Source organism: Grus americana, chromosome 5, assembly GCF_028858705.1.
Source record: "Grus americana isolate bGruAme1 chromosome 5, bGruAme1.mat, whole genome shotgun sequence".
Classification (NCBI taxonomy): domain Eukaryota; kingdom Metazoa; phylum Chordata; class Aves; order Gruiformes; family Gruidae; genus Grus; species Grus americana.
Genome location: NC_072856.1, coordinates 65,294,291 through 65,320,658, shown reverse-complemented (window position 1 = coordinate 65,320,658; position 26,368 = coordinate 65,294,291). Strand labels below are relative to the sequence as shown.

The 26,368-nt window shown below is 35.9% G+C and overlaps 1 protein-coding gene across 2 annotated transcripts in view; it reads left to right on the top strand.

Annotated features, from left to right (window-relative positions):
* Window positions 1–26,368, top strand: part of ARID4A (AT-rich interaction domain 4A) — a 60,043-nt gene that overhangs the window by 17,075 nt on the left and 16,600 nt on the right. The window contains exons 6-19 of one of the 2 annotated variants that reach the window (XR_008577409.1): window positions 1,196–1,275; window positions 1,382–1,476; window positions 2,099–2,231; window positions 4,151–4,230; window positions 5,884–5,960; window positions 7,767–7,933; window positions 16,434–16,506; window positions 18,376–18,470; window positions 18,620–18,717; window positions 20,226–20,454; window positions 21,961–22,211; window positions 23,924–24,121; window positions 25,310–25,394; window positions 25,573–25,705. Coding sequence is in view for 1 of the 2 variants with exons in the window: in XM_054827896.1 (XP_054683871.1) it covers window positions 1,196–1,275; window positions 1,382–1,476; window positions 2,099–2,231; window positions 4,151–4,230; window positions 5,884–5,960; window positions 7,767–7,933; window positions 16,434–16,506; window positions 18,376–18,470; window positions 18,620–18,717; window positions 20,226–20,454; window positions 21,961–22,211; window positions 23,924–24,121; window positions 25,310–25,394; window positions 25,573–25,774 (1,863 nt within the window). In the remaining variant the exon portion in view is untranslated. Of the gene's footprint in view, window positions 1–1,195; window positions 1,276–1,381; window positions 1,477–2,098; window positions 2,232–4,150; window positions 4,231–5,883; window positions 5,961–7,766; window positions 7,934–16,433; window positions 16,507–18,375; window positions 18,471–18,619; window positions 18,718–20,225; window positions 20,455–21,960; window positions 22,212–23,923; window positions 24,122–25,309; window positions 25,395–25,572; window positions 25,775–26,368 lie in introns of both variants that reach the window. The other variant, XM_054827896.1, reaches the window with a different exon arrangement.

The window sequence follows — 26,368 nt, the reverse complement described above, 5'->3', positions numbered from 1 at the left end:
TTGTCAAGTTTAATTAAATTTTTATTCATACCTTTTCATATAGTTATTATTGCAGTCTATGGTTTTAATCTAAGTTTATGAGAATGTGACTCTTCTATTTAGTTACTTGACAAATAAGTGTTTTTCTTGCTGCAACCAATCTGTGTTTTTGCTAACAGTACACATGTATTTGACATTCATGCAAGAGATTTATTTTTAATAGAAGTATGCTAAAATTACCATACTGATATGCACAACACTCTGGAATTTATTTTTTTTCTTATTTATTAAGTTCACTACTGGAAAAAGCCTGTTTTAAGTCTTTTAAATATAGAGTAGTATCTTGCACTTTGACCCATACAAATAAACTTTTACCTTACTGGAATGCCAGACTGCAGCCACCTGGTCTCTGCTCTTTGAAAAGAGCCTGTTCACATGGCTCAGCCAGTGGGATCTGAGCCAGTGGGGGGGAACTAGTAACTTTTCTTTCCTTCTCTTCAAGGAAGTTTTCGTGAAAAGGTTTTATTTAAACTGAGTAAAGAGTAGATCTTTCTCAGGCAAAGCTTGCAGTAGCCTTATAGCATTCTAGTCTTTTTCAGATGTGTATTGATGGAAATAGATGGAACTTCCTTTTCACTTATGCATGAGTTTTGAGAGAACAGGATGTCTACTAAGTATTCTGTATAAATTGGTCAGATTTACAGTTGCAAGTTTCCGGTACTCTTAGTCTGCTAGTAGCACAGTATTGATAGTGTAGCAAAAACTATCACTTGCTTGCTTTTTTTTCATTCATTTGTCCTTTCATGAGGTTGGTTGTAGGTAGCATCAGTAAGGAATAAATGGATGCGGTAAAAAAAACCTGAACCCAAAATCAAACAAAACCCTGAGATTGTTAGATAATAGTAACTGATATGCAGCCAGTAGCTATGGTTTGAAATGTGCAGTGTATTGATAAGAGGGATGTCTAAATTAGATGATTGCATCCAAAAGCCTTATTTTATACTGGCTTGAATATCTGTGTGCAAATGTTATCTGTTCTTAGGCTGGATCTTGAATACCACACTTCATTTTGCTTGTGAACTAAAGAAACAGTTAAATGGAGGTTTTGAAAGTCATGTTTTAGAGAATATTCTAGATTGTGAGATAAATAGTAAACTTGTTTTGTCACCTTGTGAAAGAGATCTGATCACCTTGTGTTTTCTTGGCTTCATAATAGTTTTTGATGATGGTGATGAAAGGACCTTGAGACGAACTTCATTATGCTTGAAGGGAGAAAGGCACTTTGCGGAAAGTGAGGTAAGACAATGATGGACATGCAGTGAAAATTTAGTGGTTTATTTATTTATTTATTTATAATGAGAAGAAATAGCAAACTAATTTTGTTTCCTCTTTTTCCATGTAGACGCTTGATCAACTGCCACTAACCAATCCAGAGCACTTTGGAACTCCAGTTATTGGGAAGAAATCTAATAGAGGAAGAAGATCTTCCCTTCCTGTGTGAGTTTTGATAGTGCTCTCTTGCTTTCCTTTAGCATCCTTTGCTAAAACTGAAGTTGTACCTTTGAAGCTGTAATGGTCTGAATGTTCCATCATGTGAGCTGTGGACACAGCTTATGGACTTAAGTAATTCAGTTCATGCAGATGTGTTTGTATCTTAGCAAAATTAGGAAATTCATGGGGTTTTTGCTTGTAGTAGCCTTAAGAATGTTTATGCTTCTTTCATGTAATAGGAACTCACGTGTCAGGAAACGAAGGGTTTTTAACCTTCTTTATACTGCACAAAGTAGGAAAAAAAAAAGATGCTTTTAAATTTCTGGGGTAGAGGCCATTTCTCTTTGCTTCATGTCTGTGCACAATCAAATCCTGATTCATACCTCCAATTCCAACATGATGCTATTGTAAAATACTGTTACTTGGAAAGAATTTCTACAAAATTCCTCTTACTAACTAAGTGCACTTAATATTGAAGTGTGTGTCAAGCAATTTCAACTCTTAAAATTCTAATTTTGTTTTTGAAGCTTTGCAGAACAGGAAGACTGATCTGGTTGTAAGCTATATTTGCTTTCAAATATTAAGTTCAGATGAAAACTTTAAAATACTGTATGTTTTAATAAATTAGTACTGAAGATGAAAAGGAGGAAGAAAGTAGTGAAGAGGAAGATGAAGATAAAAGGCGTCTCAATGATGAACTGCTTGGCAAAGTTGTGAGTGTGACTTGTAATTCTGAGAAGGCAGACTGGTATCCAGCTTTGGTAAGTTGCTTAAGACATTGACATCTCTAGTGTCATACTACTACTATCTTTTTAAACAAGAGTGTCATCCAGCATTGTTCATATAGCGGTTTTCCTGGATAGGGGGATTTGCGAACTCAACAATTTTTACAGCAAAGTTGTGAATGTAGTCAGACTAAGCTCTGATGCTCATATTTGCTAAAAATACAATTTTTCTACAGTATCTATGAAGAGTAGGAGAGCAAAGATTAACATTTATGTATATGTTACAGTTCTATGGCTCTTAAGTCTGTCAAAACTGTACATAAAATGATTGATATGTAACAATATTTTTCTTCTAAAAATAAGATGCCTTAGGACTTGCACTCCCAGGCAATTTAAGGGCAACTAAATTTGTGAATTCTAATTGTAGTGGAATTTTTACTTTTTTTTATTTAATGATTGCCTTTTTCCTTAGACTTTCAATTTTATGAAATACTAGTTCTCTTCATGCTTGCATTTACATAAATGGCCAGTTACTCTAGCAGTAGATGTTGATTATTATTTTTATTTGACTATCAATATAGGATACAGCTGTTCATTGCCATTGCTGACAATAAATATATATTAAATAAATAACTGTACAAGTTTACTTGTACTTGAAAGGTAGACATTTTGCAAATTCTTTATATACCCAGAAGGGTTTATGGATGCATATTAAAAGTTGCTTTCTTTAGTAAACTTTTCGGTATTGTCAGACAAGCTCAATACACATCACCTGTGATCCATCAGAGGTGTGTTTGTTTTATAAAAAAAAATTATTTGGAGCATTAAACAGGCACGTTTGGTTCACTAATTTTTGCAGATTTTATTTACTTAACTATATATTCTGTAGTCCTTTATTTTTGAGTCTTCAGGGTTAGCTGCAATGAGCTCAGCTGTTACAATCTTCTAACTTAGTTTAAGATTTTATTTCCCTGTGTGAATCCAGGATCAAAAGGTAACTAACTACACAGGCCAGTTGTTTTCCCTTCCTTGAAAGAACATGATGTCGTAATGTAGGGTGAATGGCTGACACTTGACTTAACAAGCTACAATTGACTTATCCAGCTCAGTTTAAATGTGTGAAATGTGGTATCATTGTACATATTTTGATTGCTGTGTATCCCTTTACTAATGACAGATTTTAATTTAACATGGTTCTAACTAGGGGATTAAGTTATTGGAGGCCATGTACCTGTTCTGTTCTCTGCTACCTGAGAAACAGGAATGTATTATCTTGATTTTTGGGGTAAAACTTCTGATTCATCTGAATGGGGTGGCACAGCTTCTGCAGAGTCCTGGTAGATCCAGAAGTTCATCTGCATTTGACATTTTCTGTCTGTATATGGTCTAGAGCAAAATGTAAACTGGTTCTGTGTGTGGTAATACAAATATTGCAAATGCATTTCTATCACCTTTTTAGACTTAGAGATGATACTGCTGTGGAAGGATGTGCTGTATTCCACACTGGCTTGTAGTATCCACACCTCAAAAAAAAAAAACCATAACTGCTTACCTCTCAGTTCAAATGCCAAAGATCAGAAGCTGGTATAATAAGAGTGGGTCTGACTTTTTAAATAGCTGCTTTAAATAAGTTTTGTATGAACAAGACAAAAAAAGCAGAGTGACTAAACAGGATCCCTTGAAGTCAACCCAGTAGAGTAGTTTTGAGTTTACAAATGAAATTGCACTTTTCTAGCTTGTACCTAACAAGTTAACAGTTTGAGGTAAACTGCTTCTTGAAATTTGTCATTCTTGGTCTTAGTAATATAAATTGGAGTAGATTTCTTTTCTCAGAAATGGAAATTAAATAGAAGAAACAGGAAAACAGCTGTTTTCCTGCTGTCCATCTTTCTTTCCTTTCAAGATCAGCTTTTTTTTTTGTTTGTTTAAAAAAAGTGTTTTATTTGAAACTTCAGGTTGTGTCTCCCAGCTGTAATGATGACATCACAGTGAAAAAGGACCAGTGTTTAGTTCGATCCTTTGCAGATTCCAAATTGTAAGTAATAGCTTGCTTTCATTAGATGTATATGGAAGAAAAATGCAAAACTAATTACATATTGTTTCTGAAGGTGTTGTTTCTTCCAAAAGGAAAGTGTAGAATTTTGTGTATTGTTAGTTGTACACATTTGTCATTCGTAATCCATTTCCAGCCAACTTCTGCACTTACTCGCCTACCTTTACATTGTACAGATAGAGTTCATTGGGTTAGTGAAGTTTCTAGTGTTTCTTCGTTTTAAAAAAATCAACAACTTTGAAAAAACCCAGGTGTTAACACTTTGGATGATTCCTGTTCTTTGAAGTGTGAGTTTTGGTTCTAATTATTTCCCTTAATGTCTTAATTATTACATCTTTATGGGTGTCTGTTGTAATAGTTTGGAAATCTGATTGACTCATTACCTCCAGTGCCCAGATGTCCATTGCTGTTTAAATAGCAAAGTTTAAAAGTGTTTAATCTACTTTTTTAATAAAAAAGTGAATGTAAAGTAACTTTTAATTAAAATTTTTACAGAATCTGAACCAAGATTCCTGGGAAAAAAAAAGAAAGGTCCTATTAGTGCCCCCCCCACAAAAGGGGGGGAAGGAAGAGAGAGAAATCTGTGTCTTACTTATGGAATAATATATTCAAAAGAATATGAAGACTGTTTTTTAAAGCTGTTTCCCATTATTTCTCTTCATCCTTAACTTCTAACGCATCTGTCTTAACATATTATAACTAAAAATTTCCTTGCTGAAGGTCAGGCGTCACCCCTCTGTCTCTCTTTCTTTCAAAGTGAACAATTTGTAATTTTTAATAGCTGTGATTTTGAGTAGGATGTGAGTACTTGATTACTAAAACATATTTCAAGTAACTGAAGACTTAATTCGTTTTGGCCTCTTAATGTAGACATGTATCCTCAGCCTTCTAGATAAGTCTGGTTCTTTATATACTGAAGGTAGAATGTTATTGGAAAAGCATGCAGACTTGCTCTGTTTACTTTTTTTTCCCCGTAGTCTTATGGCTTTAACTTCAGAAAATGGCGGCCTCCAATTCCTGAGGTTTTACTCCAGTTTTTCTGAAATAATGAAAGAAGAAAAAAAATCTTATTATAATAACTCACTTGTAAGGCTTTCCTTGCAGGTTGGTTAGCATTTCTATTGTAGTAATTCAGTAACTGAATATTCAGTATAACTTTAGAACAGAGCAACTTCCATATATTGTGCTCTAAGAACACTTTTGTAATTTTAAAAATAAAAATCAACTATTTATGAATGCAGATATGTGAATTTGGCTTCACTGTTGTTCTGTGCTAGTAGAAATGCTTCTTTCTTCTTAGCTAGATTGCTGTTTTGGGTAGCAACTATTGATTGGTGTGAATGTTTTCAATTTAGAAAATGTTTTTTGTTTATGTAGAGTATTTTACCTTTGCAAACTTAAACATTTAAAGTAAAGAAGCTTTACAAACTCTTCTTAATTATTTAATTACAAGAGTTCTTTTAGTGTCTGAATTTCAAAGAAAGATTGGAAACTTATTCTGGTTTTGACAGTAACAAATGCCTTACGCATTACGTTAGAAAGGACCTTGAAAATTTTAGAAATTGCTGTTTTTCTAACTGAAATGCTTGCTTTACTGTGATTTAAAAATAACAGCAGAACTTTATTCTTTTTCAGTTACTCAGTAGCAAGAAAGGACATTAAAGAACTAGACGTTCAGAACTTGCCAAAATCTGAGTCTTCTCCTAAAAAAGGTAAATTAAAATAAATTCTAGGTATTTAAAAAAAAAATCTCATGCAATAGTACTTTTAACTTTTGCAGATAAATTATGGCCTGTTGATTTCTGATATTGCTCTTGGATATTGTGCAAACAATTTTAAATGTGATAAATTAGAGAAACTTTGGATATAGCTGCCTTATTAAAATTGCACCCAGTAGAAGTGTTGTTTATTTGATTTTTATTTCCTTCTTTTGATCCACTCCAAGTTCTTAGAAAGTGAATAGAATATTTTAAAGGCATAGTATTTGAAATGTCATTGAACAATGGAATATATTGTTAAGTATCCTAAAACCAAAGTTTTGTGCTATTGCTCAAAACTCTCTGTCTTTACATTAAAAATACTCAGACAGCAAGGTGTAAACTTTAATCACAGGTAGGCTGTTCTAATAACGTTTGACTTAAAAGTATAATTAGAGAACTTGATTGATGGATGGATGGATGATATGACTACAGTAATCCATCTTTTTAGTGAGGTTGTAAAAGGCCAGATTCTTACTTTAATGTAAATAATTCTTAAACTGTTGGTGGTGTTTCTCCCAGTCAGACCTCAAAACACAAAAGTTGTTAAGGAGAAATTTTGAAAATATATAATAAAACAATAACAACAAAAACCCTCCACTCAACAAGCACAATTCCTCCATTTTGAGTAACGGTGTGGAACAGCTCCTTAACAAGTAATGATTGACCGTGACACTCACAAATGAGAGCTTGAGGTGGTTTTGGTTGATTTGTGTAATTCTTAATGATTTCTCTTATACTTTCTTCTTAATAACTATTTCACAGTACAAGAACTTTAGAACAGCCAAAAAAATGATCAGATGCCAGGTTTGAGATAAATTGATGGAAGGGATTTTTTTCTGTGCAGAACATAATTGGGTTGTGACATTTGTTGCCATGAGGGAGTATTGTGGAACCAAAGGTACTAATGGTTTCAAAAAAAGAGTTTAGACAAATTTCCAGAGGTTACTCTATCAGCAGCTGTTAAAAACTAGTGCCTTTTCTTCTCCAGCAGCATTGTGAATCGTTCTTTGGAATATGTTCCTCGTTTGGGTGTTCTTCCAATTCCTCTTTATTAAAGTTTTTTTATTGTGTCTGGGGGGGCATGTTTTGGGGTTATCTGGGTTTGTTTTGCTTTGTTGTTTTCCCCCTTGGAGCACGTCTTCAAGGAAAAGAATTTGAGGTATTTTCATTGTACAAGTGTGACTTCTCCCCATCCCGTCACTCCCTTACTCATCAGTGTATTTTTCCTTTCCAAACATTAACATAGCATCTCTTTAGGCAGTGCTCTTAAACAAAATATTTGCAATTTTTTTCAATCTAAACTTTAAGACATGAAGATATTTTGAAAAGAACAGAGTACTTGATCTAACTGTGATGGCTTTGCTTTTTGAAATAATTTTATTACAGTATTTGTGTCTTTCATACAGAAGGAGAACAGTTCACAGTTGCAGAGAATATATGTGGATGCATATAGGTGCCTATCTTTGGTACTGTTCACATATATAGGTGTAAACCTTAGCAGTGCTCATGGGGACCTGTGCCTAGAAAACTGCTGGATGCTGTGTGTGGATGGATGTTCTCAACTCTCTGAGTTGCTGATAAGCTCAAAATGTAAAGTGTGTAAGCCCAGTGTTTAAAGCTGAAGTATCTATTTTATGACTTAATTCCATTTTTGGTTTAAGTTGGCATTGTAATTTACAAGAAGGTGAAAAGGAAATTAAAAATGCTTTGTGAGTAAGTACTGCAGATGAGGTAAAAGCAGGGCCCTTTCTTCTGTAGGGCTACAGGAGGCAAGCACGTTTCTCAGCACAAAGGGTGTTCCTCGGAACTGGAAAATGGACATCAGTGAAATTCTGGAGTCCTCTAGCAGCGATGAGGAAGATGGAGCTGCTGCAGAAACTGATGAAGAGGAAGAAAAGAGAGAAGAGAAAACTGAAGAAGTAGTGGTAAGTCTGAGCAATTTCAGTCATTCTTCAAAGATAATTTGAATTTGCATGCCTGAAAGTCCTGTACTTTCTGACATTTTACTCTCAGACAGCTTACTCACTTCAACATCTTTTCAGACCTGTTCATCTTCCCTTTGCTACCAGTTGTCTTTACTGGGATTTGTGAGCACTGGCAGATTGCTTTCTATTATCCATGCAGAAATTGGAGGCAAATCTCAGAAATTAAGAATTCAAGGCAGAGATGAGTGACAGAATGAATCTGGGTCAGAAGGAGAAACGTAACCAAAAAAAATGGATGCGGAGCCTAATAGTAGTAATCCAAACTTAAATAAAACTAACTTTCTGTTTTTCTTTTGTACTTTATATGTAGCTTATGCAAAAAATAACTTGTTTCTGAAAAGAGTAGTTTGATTAAAAGCCAAAAGGACAAACTATTAAAGCAAAAGCAATAGGCTGGCTGCAAGTATGAGCACAGTGCCTGTTAAGACACTACTTAAGAGCCATATAGGAGTTACCTTTGTCAGTGTTAGTTTTTTCTTAACACCAGTATTACCAGTTGGGAATTGTAGAATCAGATGCTATGACGTGGATGGACTTTCTGTCTAATTTTTACAGCAATAGGTTTTTCTTTGAGAAGATAAGAGACAAAACTCCTTAAATATAACCAGTGAAGCCAAGATGCCACAGCAAGCATTGGCATCAGCAATTTTAAGGCTGAAATAGTTAGCCAGCTTCTTCATGTCATCAAAACAGTATCTACAGAGTTTCCTTTTATTTCTGCTATCTGTTTTTAACCTGGGTGTTCTATTTAGAAGTACCTTAACGTTCTATTTAGAAGTACGGGCAGGGGGGTGTGTTTGGTTGTCGGGTTGGTTTCTTTTGGTATTTTTCCTCGTCGTGCGATTTTCACAATACCCTCCGAAACGTTCCTTTCTTTCTATAGGAAAAAAAAAAAAATGAAGTGAAGTTTATCTTGCGAGGAAGGTCAAACCCCGTTTCCCTTTCGCTTCCCCTGCAGCGTGCGGTTTTGTCAGCCCCGAGCGCAGAATGGCCGTTCAGACTCGGAGGCGGCCTACAGCGTTGCCAGGGCAACCGGAGTGTTGGTCGGCAGTGCGCATGCGCGGGGGTGGAGGAGCGAGCGAGCGTGTGTGTGTGTGGCGGGAGGGGGGGGAGAGAAGCGGGCGCTGGAGCGGAGGCTTGGCCGCCGGCCAGGGGGAGGTTTGCCAGATGCTTTGAAATGGGCTGTCTCTTTTCTTTGCCTTTCATGTAATGTCTGGGGTTTTTTTTATATATATATATATATAATTTTTTTTTTTTTTATATATGGAAGAGAATGTAAGTAATGCCGTATAACTGCGGATGCCGTGCAGGGAGAGAGAAAGCGAGGAAATATTTGGAAAGTCAGGCTGAAATATGTCCAGGCAGTGGGCAGATTAGATAGAAAGGAAGTAAAACCATTTTACATTTGAAAGAATGCAGCTCCTAGGTAAGGATTCTGTGTTTTAATCTGTAATGTTAACATGGTTGTTAAGAATGCGGATTTGACTTACATTTCTGATCTGGGAACTGTCTGGTGAAGCATGCAGTCAGGGTAGATCTTTCCAGTTTAAAAAAAAAAAAAAAGACAATAAGAATCTATTTTTAGGGGTTAATTTTATGCCTTGATAACAGTGTTCTGGAAAATGGAGTAGATGTCTGTATGAGAATAATGGTATGATTAGATAAATATAAGGATAAATGCGTGCAGAATATAGAATCCTCTGGGGTTTTTTTTTCTCTGTTTGCAGTGAAAAGGACGGAATAGGCCACATTTTGCAGGGTGTGAACTGTTGCAGTCTGTATTGCTCTGTTTGTATTAACGTTGGTTAAAATTGCAGAGTATCAGTTACTAAAAATCAAGGATTGCTATTCTAGTTTTCTAGTATCCATTTTTAATATAATTTTTCATGGCTATTGCATAAAAGTGCTGTGTGTTTCAAACAAAGAAGGGGGAGGGGGGAGCTTGAAGGTTTTTTTTTTTTTTAAAAAAAAGCATTCCTGTAAAAGAAATAGAGTTTATTTTTAAAGAATAATCTAAATGTAGAGTAGTGAAGCAAAGGATTCCAGACAGGTGGATGGGCTGGTAGGAGAAGCTGTAGAATCCATTCTTTCCAAGTGACAAGTGGGCATGTAAAAATAAGGTGAGCTTCTTCATGCTGAAGCTATGTAGCAGAGGATAGATATTGATCTCTTTAGATTATGTCAGAGCAGAACTGTCATTCTGGCCCATTAAATCGAATTGCTGATTCAACTGTTATAATACATATTCTTATTTTAATTGTGGGCCATGCTAGATAGTGCAATTAGACAGCATTTAGGGAATTTATCGTAATTTCTTTTTTCTTTTCCCTTAGAAAGGCAGTAATACCGGTTGCAGAGAGAATTGATAAGTGAATGATATTTTTTTGCCTTTATTTGACTAAAGATGTTGAATTACTCGAATTTTGCATTTACGTTTTGTGGAGTTTCTCCTTTAATAATCAAGGTCGAAAATAGCTTCTGTCTGTCCTCTCCTAGAATATTCTCGGTGGACCTTTTGTTTTAGAACTGCAAATTGTTATATTACTGGAGATGGGAGGGAGATTTTAAAAATTATCTCCCTCCCCCCATCTTCTGAAATGCACAGCAGCCTTGCTGGCAAGGCCTGGCCAGCTGCTGATCAGCAATGATAGGCCTTCATTAAATCAATCAAATTGACACAGACTTACTTAATATATAATGAGAGCATAAAGTCAGTCAGAAGAGTCTAATTCTGGGAAGGGAAAGGATCCTATTTTTCTGAAGTAGGATCTTTTATAATGATAATGGAGCAGAGAGACCTACTGTAGCTGGTGATAATGGATCCTACCATTTTTCCAGTAGCTGGGTTAAAATCTGTAACTTTGTTTTGACAGAGGCTGTCTTTCTAATTGTGCTGCCTTTCGTGATGTCTTAAGAGTACGGTAGAATTGGTACAAGATTTCCAGGCTTTACATGGTTGTTCTTTGATGTCTTTTGTAAGCTAAGGAGTGGGAACCAATATGGTGGTGGTGAGATGCTAATCCTCCTCATCAGTGGTCACCGACCTGTGTGGTCCGGAGTTGACTCCAAAGGAGAACAATGTGGAAATTGCTTGTCATTGGCTTTAACAGGGATTGCATTACATTGAGTTGCTCAATGTGTTCAAATTGTTGGATTTTTGGCAATAATTGCAATATATGGTGCAACTCAGTATTACTTTCCATTCACAGTGTGAGGTTTGAATAACAGCACAGATATTGCTTGTGTCACAAAAAGTGAAAAAATTCAGAGGTACCATAGAAAAAAAATCTTTACCAAATGAAAATGTAAAGAATCACTCAATTGGTTTGAATCCAGATAAAAATCTGGATATTGCTTTTGGTATTACCCAGTTTTCAGCATGTCAGAATAGGAAAATTAACTGTGTTTTGAGGATAGATTTGGCAGTCAAATAATGCACTGCAGCTAAAAGGAAGAAGAAAATCTAAACTCCAGTATCTCCACATAGAAATAGAAGCTTGTGAACATTACCTTAATTTTACTAAAAATCAGATTATATACACTACTGTATTTCCTTGTATTTAAGTTCTTCTGTCAGGGAAGAAGTCATACCTATTTGTTTCTCAGGATTAAATACTCGAATACTCCCTATTTTTATGAGGGAATGTGTAGGCAACATTTGGTTTTGCCTCTCAGTCTCCCTGTAGATCATTTGGATTCCCAAAGAATCAAGATTTTAACATGCAATTACTTGAAATACATTTGCAGTACCTGTTCTTAACAGATACATTCATATAAGATCAGAGTAAGAGTAAGGAATTTATTCTTTAGAGTTTGAATTTTGCAAGTTTCAAAATTATATCCTTTTATAATATCAAGAGCTGGAAAAAGGGATTTCTATCTTACCTGTAGAATTGGTTATAACACCATCTTTGAGAGACTCTTCCAACTTATCTATGTCACCTTAATAGCAGATCCTTGTTCTTTCATGTTTTTCCCCCCCTAATCAAACATGCAAAAAATGTACAGAAAAAAATTCTAGCTAGCTGGCCTCCATGCCTCTCATGAAGAAAGAGTTGTAGCACCTGCAGGTCAATGCTTAGAGGAATTTTCTCTCAGTCTTCATTTTAACAGTCACCTGAAGGATGTATCTGTTTAATAGTGTGCTTCCATGTAAAGTTTTTAGGGTTCTTGCATCACAACAGCATCGAGAAACATCGGTCACAATTGCTTTACGTTGTTAATGTAAATGCCAGAAGCGTTTTCCAATGTACCTATTCTGCAAGTAAGCAAGGATTTCGGTTCTCATGGTAAGTCATTACCGTATATTTTATGAGCACTAAGTCATAAAGGAAGGATGAGTATATGAAATCCATTATATGTTTTAGGAGGCTTGAGATTCCTACAAATGATCAGTAGTCATCTATGAAGAACTACTTTGAAGCAAAATGTAAATATTTTGTTTCCCATGTAGTCTTTTCTCTAAGTGACTGGGAGACCACACAAAATGATACCCAAATCCTCCATTTTTGTTGCAACCTATGTGTATTTTAAGATAACACTGATAAAGCTGACTCTAAATACAGGAATACAGTAATTTCAAAGTTAATGGTGCATGGTATCCAGAAACAAGTGGTTTATTTACATATTAAAAAAAAAAAAAGCCAAAAACAGTCTAAGCAGCTGTGATGTGTAATATGCAAAATAGCCTTTATAAAATAGCTAAACATCGATTAGCTAATCATCCTTCGCATGCATGCATTTGTAGGAGTTTTGGCTACTGTGAAGCATGGCCTACATCATACCATGCACAAGTGTTCTTTACAAAGACTTTCTTGCTCATCATTTTATGATAACGGACGTTCTCAGAATATTCCACAAAGAGGAGCGAAGAAGTTGCAAACTGAGGCGCGCACAGCTCTAGAGTGAGTCATTGTTGAGGATAGTTGAATTCCTGGTTCCTGTTGGTAGAAATTAACATTTTAAGACTACTCTCATCTCCACATGGTGTAAAGCTGTTAACTTGTTGCAATCAGTTTAATTCTTTTCATTTCCTTAATTAGTGTTCAAACTTAGCATCAGAAAGCAAATGTGCAAGTGATAAAAACGCATTTAAGTACTCTGAAGCAACAAAATTACGTTAACTCTAATTCTGGCAGCTTGTCTTGATCATATACTCTTCTGAACTCCAAATCCTGTACACATTGTTCTTCCGCTTAGCTTGCATTTATTTCACAGAAGAGTTCATGGTATTGTCAATCTATTAATAATATGAAAGAAAGATCTGTCCCTGGTACCTTAGCCCTGCATTGATTATGTGGTGTACATGCTTGTAAGTAGAGATTCATTCTTTGTTTTGTAAAATAAACTATTTATCCTTTGTGTTCCCACTCAGCTCTATAGGTTAGCACCACAGAAGCTTTAATATCTTTCTGTAACAATGAGTCAGAATAACAGAGCTGTATTCTTGTTCAAAATCATGCTAAAGACAGAGGCAAAACTCATGGTGATTAAAGTGGCTTGAAAACAAATGAAGCAAAGCCAGTTACAAGTTTTCTACAAGTTTCTGTGGATTTAATGTTGTGCTTATTTGCTGGTTATTACTCTCAAAAGAATTTCACAAAATACTAGAACACTGTTAGTGTTAGCCTTGGAATAAGAAATTGAGTTGGGAAAGGAGTATGTCCCTTATACAGAGATCTATGTTAGTTGTTGATTTCATTGTTTTACTGTTTACAATATTCTCTAACTGATGTGACTTGCTAGTCAGAAAGGAGGAAAAAAACATCTCAAACCCATAAAATTTTAACTTTTTAATCATAAGCAAAAAAGGACATCTTGGAGATTTTTTTTTTTTAAACGAAATTCCTCCTCTTTCCCTGAAAAAAAAAAATTCTCATGTCACTTTTAGTTTCAGATATTGGATGAACAGCAGAAAGGTCTCAATTTTGAACAACTGCCACTTAAAAATTTCATATTGTTTTGCCTCTCACTTGGATTTACCTTTGGCTGCAGTCTCCCTTTTTTGCAACATCAGTATAGGAAAAAATGAAATGGAGAGACAGAACTCTCTTAAGAAAACTGATTTTGAAGAATTGTCACTGTGAACTTACTTATGTCCAGTGTAAAATGGGCACAAATGTCTGGATAGACGTGAGTTTTGGAGGGTAGCAGTGTCATCCCGGTGCCTGCTGAAAAGAGATGCTGGGAATTGTAGCTCTTCAGTGAGTCACTGATGGTGATTGCAGGTTGTGGCATCAACATTTCTTCGGTGTTTTCTGCGCTTGGGGTGCAGCTTTTAAGGTTGCTGATACAGCAGCTTAGATGATGATTTCTGTTTTAAAATAAAACTCAACTCTAACTCAGAATGGTAGACACTCCTGGGAAGTCATTATGTCCAGTTACAAATAGATAATTGTGATGAAAATTGACCTCTTATAAAAATACATGTATCTTAATGTTGCAATAATATCTGTGAAGGGTCGATCTTTCTCATGCTGGCCAGTAGCAGAAAAAGAATTTGAAATAGCTGATACATGATTTATTCCTTGGTGACAGTCATTTAGGTCTGTCGTTTATTCAAGTCACCTCTCAGAAAGATTTGGTGTGTACTCTGGCATTGTTACCAGGCATGGCTCGGACGCTGTCTGTCAAGTGGTGGCATCCTAGCTCATACACCGTCAACAGAGAAGTAGGTACAGGATTCAGGATGTCTCACGTACATGGATGAATACTGCAGTCAGGTTTTTGGTCCCCGTCCTATAAGTATGTAAAAGCTTTTCATCTTTCCTTTTCGCTTTCCTTCAGCTGAAAATACTTGGCATCAGTGAAATGGTTAACATTCAGTCTGCAAGAGTGCTCTTTCTAACCTACATTTCTGCTGTTCTGACCTACAGTTTTGGTTTGGCATTATGCCCACATAAAAGAAATGGTTTGAATTGAACTATTCAGAAATATTTCTGAATGTTTACTGTTATTTAGATATATTTAGTTTGCATAGTTTGAGTCGTATTGCCTTTAATCAGTAAACATTACAGTAGATGGTAGAAATTTCTCGATCTTGAAGTTGATTCGCAATCTAGATGTAGAGAAAAAGCCGTGGTTTCTATAGCAATAATTCATTTGTTAACATGGAAGAACATAATAATTCTATAGATAACTGTTTCTCTTTATATAATCCCTGCAATATGCAGAATGAGCAAATGGTAACTGATGCTGTGCAATGTTGTGATAATTCATTTAATTTCCTCAAATTATTTCCCAAGAAAAAATAGGAAAATAAGAAACAGATGCTGTCTCTGCCCGGTTGTAGGTGATCCCTGTTGGGCTTTGAAGCTCAGAATTCACTGAAGCAGGCAGGGCTGAAATTCATTCTGATGCTGGGCAGATTGCTTTCTGGTTAACAAGGCAGTAGCATATACATTCACATTTCGATGCCTGTCTTCCTGCCTTGAAGCTTAAAGTTTACAGAATGCAGAGACAACTGAAATTGAAATTGCTATTCTGGTTTCCTTCTGGAACTGCTTGTGACTTTTCTGTTATTTTTAATAAAGTAATGATAAGATTTTTTGGCACATACTGTACATCTTTGCTTCAAGACAGCTGCGGTCTTCCTTGTGCAAACTGCCTTACCAGCAATCCCTATGATTGCCAGGCTGGCAGGAAGAAAGTGGCATGCGTAAAGCATTGCAGGGAAAGGATTTTTTTTTTTTAAGTCTCTGCTAGCATCTTAGAATTCCATGAAGTATATGTAGAAATTATTTACCCTCCCCAATAAATGTACTTTATTTTCATAGGTTCCACCTGAATAAAATAAAATCTTTATTTCACACTGTGGACTGCTTACCATAAAGTTCATAAATGTTTATCTCTTTGAGGATTTAAATTGTAAAGATAAAACTAAGGAATTTATAATAATAAATTATGAAAATATGTGTTCAGGGAATTATGGAAGTGACTGTAAAAGTGTTTTCAAATATGAGCTGAAATCAAGCATTGGAGCTCAGTCACAAAATGAATATGGTCTGGAGCATGAAAACCAGGAACAGTTGGAGAAAGAATTGTTCTGGAACATTAGCTATAGTTGGAGTAAGGAAGAAGAGTTAAAAAAAACAAATGAAAAAACCTAGAGTTCCTGTGAATTGCTTTAGTCTTGTAAATAACAGACCTTTTCTCTATTAGAACAGTATGTGAAGTATATTAGTGCTTTCATTTTGAGGGTCACACTTACATTCTTTCTGTCATGGATTGAGGCTTTCCCTGACCTGCATTTTTTTCTCTTCCTGAGGTACGCACTTCAGTCTCCTGAGTAAGTTTTAGTTTCTGCATATTTCATCATTATATGGGTGCAGGGCCAAATTGGAAGTGGTTTGGGTTTAGTTCTTGCTGTTAGGCTTTTGTACAAATAAATTGTTACTTTGCATATTTTCTGTTTTCATTATGATTGCATTTGTTTTCACAGCCTGAGGAAGAGCTTGATCCTGAAGAGAGGGACAACTTCCTCCAACAGCTTTACAAGTTTATGGAAGACAGAGGTAACACTGAATTTTATTATTCTTTTTAATCTCGAGTCCACTTTTTAAATGGCTTTTAAAAGTTTCTTTTAAATGTAATGGCTGTTATTACAAGCATATTCTCATGTGGGTGAATTTTTAAACTATATTTAAGCTTGGAAGGAGTTTTATCCTTTAGATTATATTTGGTTTATTCATTTTACTTGTGAACTCGCTATTTCAGTTTGAATACACTAAGTGTTAATTATGCAATAACGTTGGTGGAGGTAGATCACAAGTGCAACTACTGCCTTTTTACTTTTTTTTTCTTTCTTTCTTTTTCCTTGAGAAAAGTTACCTGAATGGTATTTGTGTAGCAGCATATAGTACAACAAATGTTGATATATTTGAATTTGAAATAACCAGAGCTAAGAGTAAAATGTAAAGTGCATGTAGTGCTGGAGTATTTCCCCCCTTCTTTTTTTCTTGGGATTTAAAATTGGGGAGAAATCAAGTTACTTTTGTAAAAGAGACTCTACATCCCTACTAACAAGGTGTGTTCTAGACCACAGACTCACAAAAGAACAGTTCCAAATCTGTTCAATATTGCCAGTTCTTATCACAGATTTAGAAATGGATCATGTATTATAGAAAAGTATACCGGAGTTCATCCGATATAATTTTGAGGCCTCCTGTGTATAACCAGTGTTTCTGGAGAATAACCTGTCTTGAGGGACTAAGAGGCTATGTAGGGGGAAAAAAAAATCCCTATGCTGCTGGACTAATCCACGATTTTATTTCTTTTCTAGTAGCCTGATTCTTCCCTCTTTTCTGTTTTTCCTCCTTCCACACTCCCTTTCTTAGGCACTCTTATGCTACAAACCAAGTAGAGATCGTGTCAGGGACTTGTAGAGGCAAAAGAGGAAAGCATTTGTGCACTAAATTGAAGACTCAGTCTAGAAACTATTCTTTAAGCAAGTCTGTCGATTGAGCAATGTACAGGACTTTTTCAGGACTGGGTCTTTCCCCTTGTCTGCCTACTGTCAGTTTTTGGGGTTTTTTTTCCCCTGTGTCCTTATAGCAAGATTTCTGTTCCCAACAGATTTGTTCTACATTCTGTTCTCTCGGTATGAATGTTTTGATTCGTGTAATCATGACAGTATTCCCAAAGTCCTATAAAATTATTTTAATGATTCCAAATATAATTGCATGAAGATGAGAAGCAGCAGGGAAGAGGTTTGATATTCTTCCTTGCTGGGAGGAATACTGTCTATGTATGCAGCTGCTTGCCCCAAGTCACCTCTGGTTTCTCCTTTTGCAATTAATTATTGTTCTTTATATCATTGCCACTCATCTGATTTGAGTTTTTTTCTTTTTCCCAGAACTGTCCCAAACATTCACGTCCTGTTAGGGCTTTGTGCTTTCTCACATCCTGACAATTTGTCTGTGTATCTTTTTCTAATCCAACATTTCTGCTTCTACGCCATTCCTTTCAGACCACAGTGTTTTGACTTAATCTCTTCGCACGTTGCTATATTGCAGCATTCATCAGGTGTTCTGTAGAGCTCGCTGCAATTCTGGCTGTGCCCCTGCTCAGGAGAGGAACAGTGGGATGAGCCAATTGGATGGGGGTTATTGCACAAATCTGAAAAGGAGGTCGAGAAATCGTAGTTATCAAGCGGCTGGTGCCAGTGTGCTAATAAACCACCCAGAATTAAGCGATGCATTCAAAAGAGGATGAAGCCTTAATCGGTGGTTGGAAACTATTGACTTGAGACATATCTTAGAACTATTAAATACAGATTTTAAAATCTAGAAAGATACTAGTAATCAAATGCTTGCTAATGGAATGGAAGAAGCAGTTTGCTGTTCTTTGTGATAACTTCTTATTTCTGGTTTTGTTTTATTTAGGTACTCCTATCAATAAACCACCTGTTCTGGGCTACAAGGACCTTAATCTCTTCAAACTTTTTAGACTGGTCTATCAGCAGGGTGGGTGTGACAGTGTAAGTGTCAGATGTTTCCTGAACTAAATATATCTATTCATTCTCGAAGGCTGTGGCTTGTGGCTGTGTTAGATATCATTCCTTAATGTTCTTGGTTAACAAAACCTGAAAACTTCTTTTTCTCCTTTCCCCCCCCACCCCCCCCGAAGATTGAGAGTGGTGCTGTATGGAAGCAAATTTATATGGACCTTGGCATTCCTATTTTGAACTCGGCTGCTTCCTACAATGTGAAAACTGCTTATAGAAAGTAAGTTCTTATACTGTATAATGGCAAAAACATTTTTCCTTTTTTTTTAGTAGCATGTACAATATTCAAGCAATTCTTGATAGCTTGGTGAAACAGTAGTTGACATTCTTCAGTTAACAAGCAGTTCTGAGCATTTTCCAGTGCCGAGTATTGGAATAGTGGAGGAAAGGAGGGAGCGCTCAGAGCTGCCTAAGTTCCTGTTGGTCTAATGCATTAGAATTCCACTCATTTTCTTATCCAGAAGCATTCATTTTCAGCATCTGACAGTGCCATTTCAGAGTGCAACAATGAGATTGATAAAAAAAAAAAGCTTTGGCAAATTCAGCTTTGCAATTTATGGGGATTAACAAGAATGGGCTCTGTCCACAGTTGCATGCTCATTGAAGTCTGTAGATATTGCATGCAGCGACGAGAATTTTGTACCAGTTTCTTTAACTTCCTGAAGAACGTTTATAGAGATAGACATGTTTCAGACGGTGTATTTAAATATCATCTTTGTGGAATCTGTAGAACAACGGCTTTAGGGCATAACTATGTACATTGCTGTGGTGGATGTGACAGTATTGAGTAGTAAAATCACTGCTGTAATAAAAAAATGCATAAATCTTTTTATTCTGACCGCTGGTTTTTGGTTGTGTTTTAACTTTTGAAGTGGAAACCTTTTAAGAATGACACTTTTCAAGCTCATTTTCTAAATAAAGATTATTTTTATTATTTATTCTTTGGGGCATTTAACAACAATTGGGCTTTTTGAGTAAAAGGGAAGAATGAGGTTCTCTTGACTTGAACCTAAGGAAAATTGGCTGGTTGAATAGGGATGACTAATGACTCAACTCATGTTAATGATGATGAAGATGAAAATATTCAGACTATCTCCACTGGGATTTGAACTGGGCACATATTTAAGGTCTGTATTTTACAGAGAAGAGTATTTATCATAAAAAAGAGTAATTGGTAAATATGTACTAGGTGGTTGTTACGGTGGAAATAATTATGTTGTATGGACACATGATAGTGTGTTGCAACTTGTGTATTTATTCTTTGATGAATAAGCTAGTTCATGTTTCTCTCACCTGTAACTGGACTGGAGCACACAGGCAGTTACCAGCGAACAAGCTGATGCATGGCGATTTGTTACCATGTGGTGACTTCTTGTATGCCCATATTCTTTTAGTAGGCCGATTTTAGCTGTCATTGTGCATTTGCAAAACAGTTCTTAGGCTTTACTGTCATGAATTCTTAATTGGACAAGGATGAAGGTAAGTTTATGGAAAGCACCTGTGTGTATCCTTTCTCACCATTTGACTTGTGTGCATAATTGTTTCATTTTGAAATCTTCTCTGGCTTTTTATTTTTCAGTTATTTGGGTTTATTTTGTTGTGTGCTTTTTTTCCCCCTGAAGTTGCTGCTCCTCTTGCTTTTCTGTGAGCAGTAAAATAGGTTTTATGAACTTCAGTAAATAGAAAATTAAACATGAAATATAAATGAAACTTTATTTGTATCTATAGGTATCTTTATGGTTTTGAAGAGTACTGCCGTTCTGCAAACATTCAGTTTAGGACCATCCATCACAATGAACCAAAAGTGGTAGAAGACACACAGAAACACGCGGAACCAATGGAGGAAAGTGTAAAAGAGGAACAAAAAATGCCCCCAACAGAAGTTAAAAAAGAAGCAGAAGAAAATTATTCCAGCAGTGAAAGTGAAAAAGAAGAAATAGAACTAAGATCCCCAAGGGTAAATGGTTTGAACTGATTTCTATTTAGTACTTAACAAAACCCCTTTGTATAGTGAACAGTTTACATAATGAGTTTTCCCTTGTGGAGTGATTGTACGTTTGAATTGGCTTACTTGTACAAGCATAGGACAGGGTTCTGTGAACTCAGAGTTGGTGTTAGCTGTTAATTATGTTCTACCTGTGAATAGAATCAGTTTTGATTATTTCTTTATATTCTAAACCATCCTTGGGGTTTTCCCAGGCTGTGTTGGATGTCAGACATGCTTCGATTCAGGAATGGCTTTGAGAGCTACTGAGCGCTGTATATCATCGGTGAAACTCAGCAGGACAGTCTTGGTTCTGGGTGAGAATTTCCCCAGGCACGTGGAATCTGGAGCTTTCTGGCAAGAAGCAGGAATATCAAGGGACTGCTCCAGCTTTAAGAATTAAAGGAAGACCCATTTCTCTGACTTGTGTTTTATTACAATATCTCTTCTTTTAATGAAAGCAACACTGCAATTTTACAGTATGTAGACAAAAGTAGAGGGAGGAACACTTAAGTTTTGTCTTCCTTTGTCTTTGAATGCTGTAGAGGTGAGGGTTGTATTAGTAGCTACATAGATAAGACCAGTGACCCATCAGCTAGTGGATATTGAACTGATGGAGAACACAAGAATACTTTTAAGATATTTGACTATGACTGACTTAGTGCTCTTAGCATGACTGATGAACTGCTGCTTTTTTTTAATTGTTCAAGCTGCAAGGATGGTGTTCAACTAACATGTAATTCTATTAAAGTACTTCTTGCAAACCAGCTTTTCAAGCAAGTACATGGCTTTTAAAGTACTAGAAGAAAAGACGTAGTGTAAACATAAGTTTAGATTTGTGTTACGTATTATATTTCCATTTAACTGCAGGTGGTTTTTCCAAGCTGTATCAGCCTTAATGAACTTCCTGGTATGACATTAGCTTTCTTGTTAGTTTGTTCATTTTTCTGGTTTTGGAGAAAACTGGTGAGAGGATAAAGAAATGGAAGAATTTTTTTGTCCTTTTTTATCATTGTCTATGTTAATTTGTTAATATTTAAATATTATTTGATTACATTTTTTATTACTTTATTAATCCAGTCACCAGCTATTTATGAATTACTATTTTTCCAAAGTATTTACCATTATATTACTGTGAATTTTAATTATTATAGTGCCTTCGTTACTGTCATCTTTGAATGGCCTCCAAATAATTAATCTTGCATTCATAATGTCTTTTCAATGTTCCAATTACAAAGCAATGACCCTATACAAGAGACTTGTAATAGCAAAATGATAAACCTGTACTAGATCCCCAAGTTACCAGTTGCAGATAATCCTGGACAGAAGTTGTCTGGCTACTCAAAGCAAGTTTTTTGGTGTTCTCTTCAGGCTTTCTTCTGCACAGGAATAGTATGTTTCACTTTTAGCTGAGATTTGGAGAGGCTGTATAGAGAACAATCAACAGAAGTCATTAAACTGATCTAATTTCTGTTCTAGGGACGAAGAAGACTTGCCCGTGATGCAACCCCTGCTAAAAAAGATAGTGAAGAGGATAAAACACAAGACAAATTAAAAGACAGTAACAAAGAAAACAAAGACATAGAGGAAATGCCCGAGAATGCTGAAAAGAAAGAAAATGAAACTCCACTAGGGAGAAAAAGTACACCAAAGCAAAAAGAGAAAAAAATTAAAAAGCAGGAGGATTCTGATAAAGAGTCCGATGAAGAGGAAGAGAGGCAGAGGGAGAGGTAAACATTAACTTGTATCACCTTCTTACAAGTATGTCTGTGTCATGATTGAGTTGTACTCCAAGCAGGAGTATACACAGAGTTGGAGATCTTACCAACTAAAATGTGGAAATCGGGGGCCTGATGCACTCAGCCAGACAGGAAAGGGAAAATTTTATTTCAAGCTAGCAGAGTCTGCTGTACTTTAGGGAAGCATTTTTTTTCTGGTAGATGCCAGACAGTTTTTTTAAATTTCTTTTTCTTGAAGGTCTTGCCAAGGTTCTGTTGGTGTTTTGTCACACTAGTACATACTGACAGGCAGGAAGGGGATCAGCTAATAAAGCAAAGGAGAAGGAAAGAGGGAGTTTGAATGAAACCTAGAAGTAGGTTGAAGAGGAGGGAATGGGGAGACATGGAAGGGCCGGGTGAAAATAGCATCCAGATACTAAGCTTGACATGTTGAATTGGATTTATAGTCCTGGTTACAAACAAGTTGTGAGCAGGTGACTAATTTATTACCAGAGCAGACCTCTCCTTAGCTAACTTTGACTGTGGTCAAGGGCAGTGTCTTACCTGTTTAAGTTGGCTTTCCTACCTTGTTTTTCTTGTCCATGCGGCTAAGCGGTGTGGACACAAGTTGATACTGAATAAAGACTGAGAGGGGTATTGCGTATTTTCTTCTAAAGAGATTTAAGGAATGGGAAAAACATACAATTATTTTGAAAAAAGTGGCACTGTGCAGTCCAAACGCAATAATTTTGCAGTGCAGAAATGCCTGAGATGAAGGTACTGTGTGGGTGTGCAGCAGGTTGCAGAAATGCATCAGATGGCTAAGGCATCAAAGAGCTTTCTTTAATTGGTGCTGATGGTGTTTGTCCTCTTTCTTTTAGTTGTTTGCCACAACACGATAGTTCTTCCTTCACTGAAGGCTAGCAAATATATTTCATTGAAAGCAAACCCATAGTCTTTTTCAGTTTGGGGGTTTTTTGGGTGACTTTTTTGTAGTTTAACTTATACATTATGCTAAATTCACCCTGAACGAGGGAGAGAAGTATAGGTAAAAACAGGTTAGATTGTAATTCTTGAAAATATGTTTAAGTACAATATTTAAATATTAGATATAGCTATAATAAGAGGTAGATATGGCTAATAAGAGCTCTGTGGACACTTATAATCTTGGTTAAACACTGTTGTAATCCACTTTTTTTTTTTCCAATGGAATGGTGTTTGTATCCATGAGAAGATCACTATGGTGGCGATTAAAACTGATGTGCACTGTTAGTAAACTGTAGCCTATTAAGCAAACTGTAGAAGAAAAACTTTTTTTTTTAATAATGTGTCAAAATCAAGTCTATTTTAAATATTGAAGTTAGTTTTCCCTGTCTTACTTAGGAGCCAAATACTGAGTTAAATTCTTCCTTTCTGTATTATCAAAATATTCATTAAAAAAATAATCTTTAACATTTGAGGTAGTCATACACCTACTAAATTGTGTTTAAATTATAATACAATTTTTCTGGATATTTTTGGCACTTACCTCTATTCTCCCCAAATCTTGTTCTTGCTTTAAAAAGCTGTGTCCAAGCTAGCTTCAGAGGCAGTGCAGAATGCAGAAAATGAAAAAAAAATTTTTTTGCAGCCTTTTTCTTTTGTAGTAGCTTGGCTATGCTAGTTAAATGTTAAAACATTGATTATCACTAATTGGTGGGCATTTTAAATAAATTTTACTGCAGGGAGGAAATTGAGAACAAAGGAGAATCAGAAGGTGAAGAGGATGAGGAGGACGCAGAACCCTGCCTGACTGGAACCAAAGTGAAAGTAAAATATGGACGTGGAAAGACTCAAAAAATTTATGAAGCCAGTATTAAAAGCACAGAAATTGATGATGGAGAAGTTTTATATTTAGTTCATTACTATGGTTGGAATGTAAGGTGAGGATAACATTGCCTTTCATTTCTTTGTTTGTTAAAAGGATTATTTGAAAAAGATTTTTTGTTTTTAAGAAAAAAAAAAAGTGAAAGATGATCAGCAACTTGGCTCCGAATTGAATTATCAACATGATAACAGGATCTGACACTGTTACACTTGTTAGTAGTTTTGTTCATGGTATGACACTATTTCATTGAAATTTCAAAACGTAGTTGTATGTTTCCAAGTTTCCATCTGGATTAAAGTGAGTAATCCTCACTCCTCAGGAGTATCCCTGTAATTTATTGTGTCAGCACTATCAGACTTCTTTATTTAAGGGAGACCTTGATAATGGTGAAGACATCTACAATTAAGTGTATCAAGCACTGAAATTTTGGCAACAAAATTTATTCTTGTATTGAATGTTAACTATGATTATAAGGAGCGGTTGTTACGTGTTGAGGGGGTAGGACGGGGCTTAAGCGACAAAGAACTACAGGAAAAAATTCATCAAATGCTTCTTGGCAGCCATGCTTTACATTTAGTACTGCTGTAGAAATGGCTTTTTTGCTGTTGTTGAGAGCATTGTGATGTAGACAAAAATATCACAAAATTGATCAATTTTTTAAAAATAGAACACTTCCGGTATATAACTTGAGGTGTTCCAAATCCATATATTTCTAAGTAAACTAAGTAAATTTCTTTATGGCACCATAACGTTGGGGGGGGGCAGTGTTCCCCAAATACTTACACGTGTCTCTCTACCTTTTTAATAACTCAGATTTTGAAGAGCATTAGCAGTGTCTTTGTGCTTTTCAGAATCTCATCCAGTTTGTTTCCATAATTTAAAAACTTTTCCTTTAAGAAAAAAAAAGTGTATTTTACTGTTGAGGCACAGTATGGTGAAAACTGCCTTTTGTATATGATGTGTAATAATTGACAAACTTTATGGCTGACTGAGTCCCCAGAGTTCCAGTGCTTTATTAGCAAGAGACAGGGAAGACTGCACCTCTGTTCCCCCATCCCATAATTTTTTTAATGAGCTAGAAATGTAGTTCATCTTTCTGATGTCAGATGCTGCTTGTGTTTGTATGTGCTCTGCTTTCCTACCTCTCCTTAATAAATATTTTCTGTAACTCAGTCTTTTAATCCTCATATTACAAACAACTTTTTATATGTAGTAATAACAGTATGTTGTTATTTACTTTTAGATATGATGAATGGGTGAAAGCTGATCGGATTATCTGGCCTGTGGACAAAGGAGGACCAAAGAGAAAACAGAAGAAAAAAACAAAAGTAATGGTTATTTCAATAAGATTCTTGTAGTACAATATTTAATGATTATCACTGTTCTTTATTTTAAAAAAAGCTCTTCAGTCCAGTCTAGTTTTTTAATAGAAGTCTAAAGCAAAAGGAGAAAAGATTTGATGATGAGCAGTGAAGCAGATTAATAAATTCATTTCCCCCCCCCCAGAATAAAGAAGACAGTGAAAAGGATGAGAAGAAGGATGAAGAGAAACAAAAATCAAAGCGTGGACGACCCCCTCTGAAATCCACTCTTCCATCAAACACATCTTGCAGTTTATCCAAAACACCTAATAGTGAAGGTAAATCAGGAGCCAGAAGTGCACGGAACAACTTGTCAGATTCCTCACCATTACCAAATGGAACAGAAGGTACATCTGGTGCACTCGTGGTCTGGCATGCAAGTGCATGTAAACAGTGACGTAATGCGGTGCATTTATATGAGAACTTCAGCGAACACAGTGCTCTCAGCAGCTTTAAAGTCCTACTTAACCAGTCAGCATGCAAGCAATATAACAAAACAAATTTTTGGTGCAGATTTTACTCTATAAAAAGTAATACTTTTGATTTTAGCAGCACCTCAAAGGTAGATGAGACGTAGCTCAGGAATGTTTGATTCTGACAGAGGATCAAATGGTGAGTGATCTCAGTCCTGTGTATGCTTCTGAGGTTTTTTCAGTACCTTTTTGAAAAGAGGTTTGATTTTTATTTTTTACTTTTTTACTTTTTTTTCCCTCCCTGTGAATTTTATTGAGGAAGTAGTTGAGCTGACAATTGCTGAGGAGCACAGTTTGCTCACAGATGAGCCATGGCATGGAAATGACTGTGCAAGTCATTCTATATTCTTTAGCCAGAGACTTTCAGTCCTAATCTTGAACAGACCCAAATCTAGTGGTATAATGGTAGCCTTTAGCGTGGTAATTAAGTCCTCAACCTCAGTACTACATCATCCAGCAGAGCTGTTA